This window comes from Miscanthus floridulus, chromosome 4 (genome assembly GCF_019320115.1).
Source record: "Miscanthus floridulus cultivar M001 chromosome 4, ASM1932011v1, whole genome shotgun sequence".
In the NCBI taxonomy this organism is placed as follows: Eukaryota; Viridiplantae; Streptophyta; class Magnoliopsida; order Poales; family Poaceae; genus Miscanthus; species Miscanthus floridulus.
Window position 1 is genome coordinate 59394461 of NC_089583.1, and position 13554 is coordinate 59408014.

General features: G+C 43.5%; 2 protein-coding genes across 2 annotated transcripts; both read left to right on the forward strand.

The window, feature by feature from the left end:
- Positions 1-1453: 1453 nt before the first annotated feature.
- On the forward strand, positions 1454-9369 carry LOC136548541 (enoyl-[acyl-carrier-protein] reductase [NADH] 2, chloroplastic-like). Its single transcript, XM_066540028.1, is given in 14 exon segments — positions 1454-1511; positions 3521-3652; positions 3902-4011; positions 4092-4147; positions 4262-4346; positions 4423-4470; positions 4575-4649; positions 4738-4849; positions 8142-8196; positions 8275-8326; positions 8426-8483; positions 8695-8729; positions 8732-8792; positions 8902-9369. Coding segments are annotated over 14 exon segments (1071 nt in total). The 3' UTR covers positions 9036-9369.
- A 2259-nt stretch (positions 9370-11628) lies between these two features.
- LOC136549720 (11 kDa late embryogenesis abundant protein-like) lies at positions 11629-12633 on the forward strand. The gene is made up of 2 exons (XM_066541109.1): positions 11629-11708; positions 12148-12633. The coding sequence occupies exons 1-2, from the start codon at positions 11646-11648 to the stop codon at positions 12601-12603; spliced, it is 519 nt and encodes a 172-aa protein (XP_066397206.1). The 5' UTR covers positions 11629-11645; the 3' UTR covers positions 12604-12633.
- The last annotated feature ends 921 nt before the right edge of the window (positions 12634-13554 follow it).

Sequence of the window (13554 nt, forward strand, 5' to 3'; positions counted from 1 at the left end):
TAAAAATATACCGTATCAAAACCTTAACAACACATCAGAAAACCCCACAAAAAACCCTGCTCATAGCAAAACTCTAGGAGCCATGTTATGAACATGAACACAAAAATCGTCTTGACTCCTCAAAGCCTACTCATATACCAGCAATATTGACCATCTAAAGGTAAGATTTTGATTCACCTACCATATGTAAGGGACGACCGTCGCTTCTGCTACAACCTAGCATCCATCTTCCTCAATCATCGTCGTGACCAAGAGCCACAGTGAAGCTACTGTCAACAACGCCATCCAACTCGGATCGATCTTTGTGCCGTTGTTGTCACCTCCCTTGCCGATCACCACCTCCTAACCGCCGCCTTACCTCCCTCCACTTTCGCCTTGACGAATCCAAAAGGAAGTCCCAGATGTCAAAAGAGGAATGGGTCAACAAGGTTTTTTTTCTTAATCCTCACATGTGCCACATGCATTAACTCAAGAATAGTTTAGGGACTATGGCCATGTACTTAAAAAATTCTTACGATTAGACGGAGGGAATAGTTAAAAAAATTCACATGCCTATTCATCACGTCCTTTACTTAATATAAACCATTACATAATTATTAAACATTGAATATTGAGTCTTGAATTAATATGAATGTTGATCATAGCTGTGAGTATGTTGACCAATTTAGTGAACGTTAAATAATTGACAGAGACATGTTCTCTTAGAATCTATATACGTATTTAAGTATTTGTGTTTAATTAGTTATATTTTTTAATTTTTCTATAAAAACAATAAATAAATAACCTTATCTTGCTATTTATAACATTGCTTTTTTGAGAAATTTTTATAACATTGCTATAATAAAATCCTAAAGGCACAACGCCACAGCCCACAGCCCACAGCCAGGTTGGGTTGGGCCATTTCTAAAATCACGTAGGTACCCCCACCAGCCCACCACGTTACTCGGTGGCTCATCCAGCCAAAACCCCAGCCTCATCGGAACCAAACCCGGCACACCTTCTGCGTTGTCCTTCAGAGTCCGAACCCTCCCCTTTCACCTGGCCTCCGCCTCCGATTCCAACACGGCAGCGCGCGCCCCTCACCCTGTCCCTCGGCCTCGGATCTCATCTCAGTACCAACCTAGGTAACGGTCACATGCTTCTTGTTGTTGTTTCTTTGGGACGAGCTGGATGTCACTGTTACAGACCTACAGGGATTGGATCATTTGACGCCGCCTCTAAGGCTACTAATGTCGTAATGCGAATTGCGAAATGCTGGTCCATGGTAGTAATGGGGTCTTGCGCGGATACCGCTGCCGGGTCTTTATTTGTCATATTTGGGTGCGAGATTTGAATCTTGGATTTAGTTTAGTGGTGCCCGAGCCGGCTCAATTTCTTACCGCGGTTCAACATGAATCTGGCTGTGCTGTACGAGGTGTAGAATTGAAATCTTATATGTTGTTGTCCTCGCGCTATGGATTTGTTTCCGAATTATGACTTACCAAAGGCGGACTTGATTTTGCCGCTGTGGGGTAAAACTGAGAGGCTTCATCTTATCACGTATTGACGTATTGTATTCACCAAGGTGTGCGCATAGATATAATAATTTAACACATGGATCCTTATACAGAGATGATATCTGTGCGTTTCTTGGAAAACCCTGGGTTGGTTTTCTACAACAACACTTAAACAAGACGGTTAGACAATTATGAAGCAAAGCGAGTGTTGCGTTAGCCTACTAAAATGCAAGTCTCCTATCCACAATTCTAGTTGCTAAGATCTCTAATTCACACACAAGAGGTTATGTCACTACTACTAAGTTAGTGTGCTCTCAAAGACTAACTAAAGAGCCACACTAACCACTAGGCACGACTCAAGCTAGCTTTCAAAACTAATTACACTAAAGAGCTTAGCTACATTATGAATATAAATACAAGAGAGGGTAGTGATGTTTATACCACCATGTAGAGGAGTGAGCCAATCACAAGATGAAGCCAATCAATCACAACAGAATCTCGGTGACAAGAGATGACACAATAATGTTTCACCGAGGTTCACTTGCTTGCCGGCAAGCTAGTCCCTGTTGTGGCGATATACTCACTTGGAGGTTCACACGCTAATTGGCATCATACGCCAAACCCACAGTAGGATGCGCACAACCAACACAAGATGATGATCACACAAGCCACGAGCAATCCACTAAAGTACCTTTTGGCTCTCCGCCGAGGAAAGATCAAGAATCCTCACAATCACCACGAACGGAGCCGGAGACAATCACCTTCCTCCGCTCGACGATCCACGCTGCACCAAGTCGTCTAGGTGGCGGCAACCATCAAGAGAAACAAGCGAGTCCCGCAGCAAAACACAATCACCAAGTGCCTCTAGATGCAATCACTCAAGCAATACACTTGGATTCACTCTCAATCTCACAAAAATGATGAATCAATGATGGAGATGAGTGGAAGGGACTTTGGCTAAGCTCACAAGGTTGCTATGATAATATAAATAGCCAAGAGAGTGAGTTAGAGCTGGCCAAGGGGCATAAATAGAAGCCCTCTATGAAATAGAGCCATTGGGTCACATAAGTGACTGTTGGATTCACGTTTACGGGGTTGTCAAACCATCCGACGCCTCGGTCCGACGCCCCTAGTGCCACTGCCATGCTGCCACGTGTCCCATTCGAAACGAGTTGACCGTTGCCACGCAAAGGGTCACTGACACACGCTGATCACCACCATTGGACCCGTGCCTCGGACTCACCGTCGGACTCCACACAGGGAGGGCCCGACGCGGTCCAGTAAGCAACAGAGAGGGTAAAACCCCTTGGACGCCGGTCCAACGCTGTTCGTCGGACCCTAGGGGGAGTCCGACACCGCCACGCGTCATAGCCTCGCTCACTCGCACGCGCGGCACTGAATGAACAGTGTGCACAGTCAGTATGACGCCCCCGCGAGCCCTGTTCCAACGCCGCCTCCACTCTGCGCGCGCACTAGGGTCAGCCGTCGGACCTGGGCGAGCAGGGGCCGATGCCTCAGGGAATCAAGGTCTGACGCTCCTGTTTTACTTCTCCTCTAGCACAACTTTTCCACCCTTGCTCAAATGTGCTAACCGCCAAGTGTATCACCTTGTGCACATGTGTTAGCATATTTTTCACAAATATTTTCAAGGGTGTTAGCACTCACTAGAATTTAAATGCATATGCAATGAGTTAGAATATCTAGTGACACTTTGATAACCGCATTTCGATACGAGTTTCACCCCTCTTAATAGTACGGCTATCTATCTTAAATGTGATCACACTCACTAAGTGTCCCGATCACTAAAACACAAAAGCTCCCATGGATATCACCTTTGCCTTGAGTTTTTTGTTTTTCTCTTTCTTCTTTTCAAGTCCGAGTACCTTGATCATCACCATGGCCATCACTACCATCATGATCTTCTCCATTTGCTCCATCACTTGGAAGGTGCCATCCTATCTCATGATCACTTAGAGCAAAGGATTAACACCTAGGATTTCATCAATTCACCAAAACCAAAATAGAGCTTTCAACTGGCTTTGCCAGCTCTTCTAAAGCCACATCAGCAGGGCCACTGGTTTCTTCAAATTGCAAGAGGGTTGTTGTGAGGGCAATGTCGCAGAGAGGTGCCCAAGGACTTCCCATTGATCTCACAGGTAAGCTGAACTATGATATCCATCCAGAAATTACAGGTCATTAGTGGTATATAGTTCTAATGGTTCATGTCTTTGCTTATGTACACTTGTGCTTCCGTAAAAATCATATGTAATCATCAATCCATCACTTTTGTTCTGTGTTGATGTACATGATCTGGCAATCTTTTTTTTTTATCTATGGGATCTGAACTAATGCACATCTTCAATCACTGCAAGTTTTCAGTTATCAATTATCTTGCAAGTTTTCAGGTAAAAGAGCATTTATTGCTGGAGTTGCTGATGATAATGGTTATGGTTGGGCAATTGCTAAGGCTCTTGCTGCCGCTGGTGCTGAGATTCTTGTCGGTACATGGGTGCCTGTAAGTTGATCTCATTTGTGAAATTTATCAGACTGGATGTTCTGGTGTAAAATTATAGTGGAGTTATCAAAATTTTGTAGGCGTTGAACATATTTGAGACAAGCTTGAGACGTGGAAAGTTTGATGAATCACGGAAGTGCGTGCATTTGATTAACAGTAGTTTGAGCATAATTGAAGTTTTCTTTATTCTACTTCAGTGTTTCTTGCTGGAACTGTTATTATCTTTTGACTTTACAAGTATTTGATGCAGGCTACCTGATGGATCTCTTATGGAGATTGCTAAAGTATATCCACTGGACGCAGTTTATGACACCCCTGAGGATGTTCCTGAAGATGTAATGCTCATCATTTATGATGTTTCCGTCATCAATTTTTCTTTCATGCTTTATGAACCTTTTGCCCCTGTTGCAGGTTAAAGCAAACAAAAGATATGCTGGAGCTTCAAACTGGACTGTTAAGGTTAGTTGCAACTGCAACGCTTGCACCCATCAAGCAGCATCAATGCCGTGCTATGAACTTTTTCTTATCCAGTGCTCGATTCCGATGTGTTTAAAATCTGGTAGGAAGTTGCTGAGACCGTAAAGAATGATTTTGGCAGCACTGACATCCTTGTACACTCTCTCGCCAATGGCCCTGAGGTTAATTTGACATCAAAAGCTTTATATTTGTTGCTTCATTACCACCATCTGGAGCATTTAATTGATCTTTTCTTTTATCATCACAAAGGTAACAAAGCCACTGCTGGAGACATCAAGGAGAGGATACCTTGCAGCAATTTCAGCATCTAGTTATTCTTATGTTTCTTTACTTCAACACTTCCTTCCCATAATGAATCCAGGTAATATAACATACTGATATGCTGTGCTGATTTTCTCTTCTGTTCGTATGTGTTGACGCGATTTGGGTGATCCCTTTTTTTGCTGTCAACACTATGATATTGGCTCAGGACTTAATTTTTGGGCAACTACCCATCTGCTCAAGGTATCATTATACATTTAAAGTGAGCAAAGTTTTAGTACTATGTTTGACTAGTGTACATGTACGTTGGAAAAAGTTAAAATTCCAAAAGCATACTTTACCTACCTTGTGCAATGTGAATCATCAGCCCTGTTAGGTTGCTGCTGCAATCTGACATACTCCTTTTGGTGCCATTCCTCAGACCATGCATCTGTGTTGTCAGTGTTTGTTTCCTGCCGCACTGGTGTGCAACGAACCCTTCCATGAGGTAGCCCCCTGCCACATTTTTCTTATATCTTAGTACTAGTATATTGCCCGCTACGGTGGCGTCTAGAAAAAATAAATCATAATACAAAATAAATCATAAAACTAAAAAATAAATCAATAGATGAAAGAAACACAAATTCACTGTCTTGCAGAGATTGGCCATTTCTCCTTTTGGTGCCATTCCTCGGACCGCAAAGCCAACAGAGGATAACAACAGTCTAAATATACTAATATTTGAATATGATAAAAATGCAGCAATGAAACAGTTGAATCATCGTAAGAGCTTAATAAAGCAAATCCAAATCAAAAAGTGCATAACCAATCCACTGCAACTCTAAATCATCACTGTATGTAGAAGCAATCTTTGACACCTCCTCCGCAAGCACAACTGAAAGGGACAAAAGGATGACTGCAATAAGTATACTGACAATACTATGAAACATCTGCCGAGCAGCGGTAAGGACATTTGCAGGAGAGTTCACAAGCTCTCTTCTAAATTTCACACCCAACGAAAGATCATTAGCATACTTAAGTTTGTGATCCACCTCCGTACCAGAACCCAGTACAATCATATCAGCCTGTTTCAGGTGCACCTTTTTGATTCAGGCTTGTATCTGCTGTCCTCATACAAGCCCAGCATGGTCCTGCGATTCAGACTGGCAGAAAATTTAGCATCAATCCAATACACTCCATAACCATCCTCCTTGTGCATGCCCAAGATGCACCTCAAACTCGTAGACATTACGGTAACAACAGGAAGATTGCTTAAACAACAATGGCAAGTTCAGTACCTGTCCAGTTGAGTACCATGGATACCAGCGGATCATGATCTTCAGACCAAGATGACTGATTGCAAACCTTGTCAAGGTTACCAGGATGACTGAATCTGTATCACCACTGCAGCTTTGTCAAGTAACATAGTGTGATGCTCACTGAAAACACCTTTGACACTGGAAGCATGTTTGTTTATCACATATATCAACAAGAAAATTCACTGGTCTTCAAGCTCGATGATGCATGTTCATTATGCCGTGTCGGTCTGCCATCTTGTGAGAAACGCTGTCCTAGAATTTGCATTTTATTGCACAACCATGCTATCGAGTGCCAACCATGTACTTCCCAGAAGGATTTCCCAAAATTTGCAGCTGTTTCCCCATAAGTTAAAGAGAGCCCCTCAGGATTATGGGGACCAGCTATTTGTCAGGATTCAAGATGCGGCACTGGCAAAGTAGTCCTGAATCGTACAAAATGGAACACCTGAAATATGGTAAATTCATATTGAAACATGAGATTGGGTTGTCAGCAAGGGTTCCACATTAACATTTATGTTTGTAGATCGCACCAGTCAACCGAAGTTGCTTCGCCTTCATGGCCTTTCAAAAACTATAGGAGCACTTTCAGGTTGATCCACCTAAGTCAATGGACAACTATTAGCATGGATGTGAATATAATAATGTATAGTGTGTAAGAAAGCAGGTAGCAGATATGCGCCAAGCACCTGCCACAGGTATACGCTTGCATCACTTGATCCGCCAAGGATGCGAGTTCCATCAGGACTGATAGCAGACTGCATGGTATAAAGTTTAGGCATTACAGCACATACAATGATCAAACTAAGGATAAGCATCTCTTTTGTATGTTTAAAGGAAATCAAAACCCCAGATGGCCACTCACTGACCTTGACAAAGAACAACTGTTTTGTTGCCAGTGTAAACCTTTATGGGACCCTTGTTTTTTTTTTTTTTTTTTTTGAGGGAATTTATGGGACCCTTGTTCACATGGAGAACACTGTACAAATAGATTCTGAAAGGCATACGGTCAAAATCAGTATTTACCCACGGCATGAAAACTATTCAGTGTCTCATGGCAAGGTCTGAATTTACCTGTTATCTTGAGACAGGAAAGAGATGTCATGTTTCACCCCCTCCTTCAGAAACAAAGGACCAGTAAGTTTGTTCAGAGATTGTCGATCCGGAGAAGAAGGACCAGGAGGGGAGCGGCCAATTGCTCCCGTGGCAGTTCATGAGCCTCGGCACCGCCGCGTTGTCGCCCGACGACCCGCTGCGCTCCACCTCCGTGGGCTCGGACGCAGTGCGCGGCGGTTCCGCATCGGCGGATGTCGAGATGGTCTGCGGGCGGGACGGCGCGGTCCCCTACTGTGGTGGTCCTGTGGGACCTCGACAACAAGCCCCCGCGCGGGCCGCCGCCGTTCCCAGCAGCCACCGCCCTCATCGGCGCCGCCTCCCTCCTCGGCCGCGTCGTCTCGGTGCCCGCCTTCGCCGACTGCCCTGGCTGGGTCGCCGCCGAGTGCCGCGACCGCCAGCGACCTCGATCGCACCTTCCGAGCCCTGCTCCTGCGCCGTCTGCGGCCGCCGTTTCCCTGTCCGGCCCCGATCTCACCTGCCTATTCTTTTTTTTCGGAAGACAAGAAGAAAATGGGACTGGAATCGAACCCTGCCCGAGCGTTGCGCTGTGCGGGTGCGGGCGCGTGAGGGCGAGAACCCTGGCATAGCCTTCATTTTAACGGAGACTAATTCTCCGTATGTATTTTTCTAGATGCAAGGTTCTCAACGGGGATGTTTTTTAATATAGTTTTGATTCATCCACTATAGTAGGGATAAACATAGCAAAGAGCAAAAGACAATGTTTGTCAGCTCTTAAGGCTCACCACACTTGGGGTAAATTAAGGAACCAGCAGTCACTGTTGAGCCAAGCACCACAGTATGCCAGACTTACCACAAAATGAGGCACTGCTACTAGCGTTGTATGTGCCTTGGTGTGGTTTAAACTGCACTCTAACATGCTTGTTTGATAAAAAGTATTTCTTATTCTCGTCAGATAAGAACTTATTTGTTTTGATGTGTTTACCATTCTTTGACACTTTCACTTTTTAAAATAATTTGCAGGAGGTGCTAGTATCTCTTTGACCTACATAATAGCTTCTGAAAGGACAATTCCTGGGTAAATATTTCTTTATTGATTTCACAGCTAAGCTATCAGGGCTCATTACTTATGATTGTTTTGGCGATTGCTTTGTAGCTATGGTGGTGGTATGAGTTCAGCCAAAGCAGCACTTGATAGTGATACAAGAGTACAAACTTTTCTATGCGATCTCACATGCCTTACATTATGATGTCCAGTGGAGCTTCCCCATGCATATAGTTACTTGCAGGCCCTTTTTTCTATTCAGGTTCTTGCTTATGAAGCAGGTCGAAAAGGCAAAATCAGAGTGAACACCATATCAGCAGGTAACTATTTTTTTCCTTTTCCTTTTCCTTTTCCAAGAAAGTAAACAAGTCCACTTTAGCAAATCTTGCTGAACAGTATGCATTCGGTAACATCACTTATATATACAAAATTAGAAGATAATTGTAGTTTGCAGTTCGTCTGAGGCTTTAATAACTTATTATTACCAGCACTTGCATTGGTGTATGTCATGCATTGCATCTGTCTCCTTAGGTCCATTGGGAAGCCGAGCAGCAAAAGCCATTGGGAAGCCTTAGGTCCATTGCATCTGTCTCCTTATGTCAATGCACCACTGCAGAAGGAACTACTGGCAGGTTAAATTTCCTTCTTTCCTTTATATCTATTTTGCCTGCCTGAAAAGTGAAAAAAAGGGGGATTTCTTCTCTACTTTCTCTGAAAACGGCTTGCATTACATATCAACGGATGAAGTGGGAAACACGGCAGCATTCCTTGCGTCTCCTTTGGCATCAGCAATCACTGGCTCAACTGTTTACGTTGACAATGGGCTCAACACAATGGGACATGCACTTGACAGCCCTCCTTTATCCACATGAGCACATTTCAGCTGAATGTGGGCAGTTAGGTTTGAACCGGAGTAGTACGTGCAGGTCTGAGCAAGGCAGTCAAATTTTGGAATTAATTTGGAGGATGGTAGATTTTGCAGGAGATTCCGTTTTTTAGTTCTCGGACTGTCAGTTACCCGTTAGAATGGGAACTGTAACAGGCTCCAGTCTCCTGGTCTATGCAATGCACTAATGCAGATTTAGATTTCGCAGCAATTGAGTTTGTTTTGCTGTCTGCTTCAGTGTATAACAAATCTCCGAGGTCTGGACTTCGGGGTAAATGAGTTGCAACTCTGGTCTGTATTTTTGTCTGCTCATTCGATCATGTCAAACAACTTAGAATAATTTCAAAACTTGCACGGTGGCGTGGCTTTGGAAATAGTTGAAGGAGGTAAATACGCCGCTTTTCCATGTATACCGAATCATCTGTTATGTTGGTGTTTTTAGTCAGAGAATCTTGCTTCGACCGACCCTATCTGTGTGCTAGGTCAGATGACGTGGCACCTTTTTTTTTTTTGAAAAGTGTGGCAGCTGGGGTTGAAGAAATTCAGAAAAAGTGATGGAAGAGAGGGATGACATCTGCTCACAATTACTGTCTGTCTCAAAAAGATGCAGTTTTGGGTTTGGTTTAAGGGTGTGTTCGGTTGAGATCCGGATATTAGTTTAGAAATGTTTCAGATTTAAATTCTCTCTAAAAACATTTCTATGTTAAATCAGAATCAATTTATATAACCGTTTAACTAACTCACTAAATTCTTAAAACTAGAAAGGTTTTTCTTTGGTAGTGATTCTAGTGGTTCTATTAAGAATTTAAAATGTCTCTTGCTGTTAAAAACCCCTTAAGCCGAACTTCTTTAAATTTGAATAAGTTATACAAAATATTAATAACATTAGGACTCCAAATAGCTAGACTATTTTATAATGAATCTAATTATAATTATCTGAGAGCATAAATAATATTATTTTTTAAATGTTTGGCCAAAGTTAGGTATACTGAATGGGTAGAAAGTTAGGATCTTTTTTTTTTTTTGCCGAAGAGAGTAGAAGAGGAACACCTCTCTAGCCTAAGTTTCTTTTCTATAGAGACGTGCCACGTAACTGAACACTTTTATTTATTCAGATCGGACACCACGTTTTAAATATAGTGAAGGCTTCTACGGAGAGGCCTCTTTTTTTTATTTTTGATAGGTACCGAGAGGCCTCGTTTAGATTCATCCTCTTCTGCTCATCTACTCTTCAGTCAACTTGTGCTTATTTTAGCTTATTCTCTCTCACAAAAATACTATTGAATCAGTCGAAATACCACCAGCAGAACAGGAAGAATGTAGTTTGGTTGTTTCTAGCTCGTCGTCGTTGTTTTGTCGTGCTGTTCAGTGTGAGTTTATTCTTTTAATATAATAAGTAGCTTTTCTGTTTGATTCTTAAAAAAAGGTTTAGAGACAATGTGAGAGCACCTATATGGCCCACACCCCAAATGAGTCCCACACATGCCTCCTCCTTTCTTGCATGCAAGCACCACAAACTTTCCTCTGCGCACACGTTGTTGTTCCCTCTAGATGGCTAATGCCCTAGCTAATAGTTAGTTGATAATAATTAGCTTCGTTAATAGTTTAGCTAATCGTTAGTTGAATACTTAACTAACAACTTATTATACTAAAGATGATATACAACTTTGTAGTTCAAACGTGTTTTATTTGAGATTGTTTTGATGCCAAAATATCCATCACAAGATTTATAGAGTTTATACCATTGGAATCCATATGCTCTATAGTCACAAGTGAGTGTGTAGTGGTAGGGAATGATCTCGGATAGAGAAATAAACAGAACAAAAGTTCTAGATATGGATAAGTTATGAAAGTTTGTAGTTCGCATTCTTTTTGTTAGAGTTGTTTTGATGCCGAAATATAAGATTCACAAGATTTTACAGAGTTCATATCAAAGGAATCCATATGCTCTATATTCACAAGTGAGTGTTTAGTAATAGGCAATGATCTTGGAAGGAGGAGCGACCAAAACAAAAGTTGTAGATCTCGAAAAGTTATACAACTTTGTAGTTGAAAACTTTTTTATTTGAAATCATCTATCCAAAGAAAATTACATTTGAAATTCAATTTTTTCAAACGAACTTGGATGGAGAAACAATCAAAACAAAACTTCTAGTTCTCAAAAAGTTATGCAACTTTGAGTTAACAACTTTTTCATTTGAAATCATCTATCCAAGAAAAATTACGTTTGAATTTCCTCACATTTGAAATTCAAATTATTCAAATGACCTCGGATGGAGAAATGACCAAAACCAAAGTTGTAGATTTCGAAAAGTTATAAAACTTTATAGTTGACAACTTTTTCATTTTAATTTATTTAAGGTCTCTAATTTTAATTTTAAAACCAGATGAACATAAAATGAGGAGGACGAATATTCAAAATGGATAGAAATGTCCTATAGGTGAAGTGGTTAGGATATGAATGCGCGAAGCATGAGGTTGTGAGGTTCTGGGTTCTCTCCTAGTATTAAAAGGTATTTTTGCTATTTTTTCAACCTATTTTTGGATTTTCTAGAAACCTTATAAGTAACGAGCCTCTCATCATTGACCGGCAGTGATGTGCTGTTCTGAGATAGTTGTTCTACTTCTCGTCGCTCGGTTACTTCTGCTATTTAATTGGGTATGTATTTTTCAAATCTATATACTCTGGTTCTAACGTCTTAATATATACGTGAACTTTAATAAAAAAAAAGAGTTTAGATCTTTTTATATACTTTTCTAAACCGTGAAACAGTGGAGTATAATAGCTAATCAGAAAGAGAATATATATTTGCATAAAAAAATAAAGAATATATCAGTCGACTCTTCCTGTACTCGTGTCGCTAGCTTTTTATGGCACGTGTGATGGAGAGCACACTGCAGGTTCTTGAACCCAATACACGTACACGGCGGTTGAAGCTGATCCCGGGACACGTGCATGTACACGTGCCTGACGCGAGGCGCGCGCGGTTACATGCATAAAACGACACGCACACAAATCCAACGGGCACGCACGCAGTTGCAGTTGCTACTCAACTCAACTCTCAGTGGGCAATTCGGTCGGCCCGGTTGCGATGCAGGGTGGGAGGAGCGCGAGCGCGGTGGAGGCCGCCAAGGATGCGGCGGCGAACGTGGGCGCGTCGGCGTGGGCCGGCAAGGAGAAGACCAAGGCCGTCGTGCAGGAGAAGGTGGCCAAGGCGAGGGCGCACGACCCCGCGGAGAAGGCGGCGGCGGACGCAAGGATGCAGGAGCGCGTCTGCGAGGTGGAGGCCATCAAGCAGGACGCCATGCGCCAGAACGCCGCCGCCAAGGAGCGCGCCACGGCCGCAGAGCACCACCCGACGGCGCTCGGCGTTGGGGCCGCCGCCTCCGCGACGACGGCGCCCGCTGCTGGTGCCGGTGCGCCGGTTGCTACGACCGAGACGGGTGTAGCAGCGAAGCCGCCCGGCGGCGCCGGCGTCCAACGTGACGCTGGCTTCCACTGGACCGACGGTGTCCCACCGCCGACCGGCACGGCCGGCGGCCACTACACCTGAAGCGAGTAGAGGCAAGGCAATATCGTCGTGTGCTTGTTTGGCTGTCGAGATTGTACTTACGTGTTATATGGTTTTACATATGTAATAACCTTTGTGCCTTGTAACTTTATTGTATATATGTGCATTGCTATGTATGTGGTGAAGTTGATGGATTGCCAAATTTGCAGCTGCTGCGTCGGTACGGTACTGATGTTTACCTGAGTTTCTGAATGATGAATGTGATCAGAAGGTCGTTTTAGCTCAAGACTCGGTGTGCCTCTTGGCCCAGACATGCCTGGCTACGATTGGAGTCAGTTGATTGGAGTCTAGTTAGGCTAGGCCTGTTCCAGTAAGCTAACATTAGTTTGTTTGGTTGGAATGCTATCTTTAGCCAGGTTTTCATAAGAGTTTGTTTGGTTGCTTGCTTTGCCTTATATAGAATCACCCTATCTTTGGCTTAGCTTGGTAAGGTTACCCTTTGAAGTATTCTATCGAACAGGTGTGGTGAGCTGCTCATCTCCGTCATCATTCCATCAACAAGCCAGAGCAACCAACAAAGGCAATCCATGGCCAAGCATCCATGGCGTGGCGCGTCACCACCGTCATCAGGCGCGGGCGCGGCGGAGCTGAAGCTGCCGGGGTTCCGGTTCCACCCGACGGAGGAGCTGCTGGAGTTCTACCTGAAGTAGGTGGCGCACGGGCTCCAGCACATCCATGGCCACGCTCAGCTCCTCCACCTCTGGCACCAAGGTGACTCCATGGCCACACTCGCCATTGACACGCGAGTACGGGGCGAAGCTACATTAGAGACTGGGTGCAAATGCACCCCAAAAAAATATAAAAACAGTAGACTTAATTAAAATTTCACCATAGGATATTTGTTTATGCACCTATAAGGCAAGTGCTCCCTCTCAAATTTGCTCTAGCTTCGCCACTTGAGTACGACGTCCCTCCCCTGCTCCTCGGCGAGGA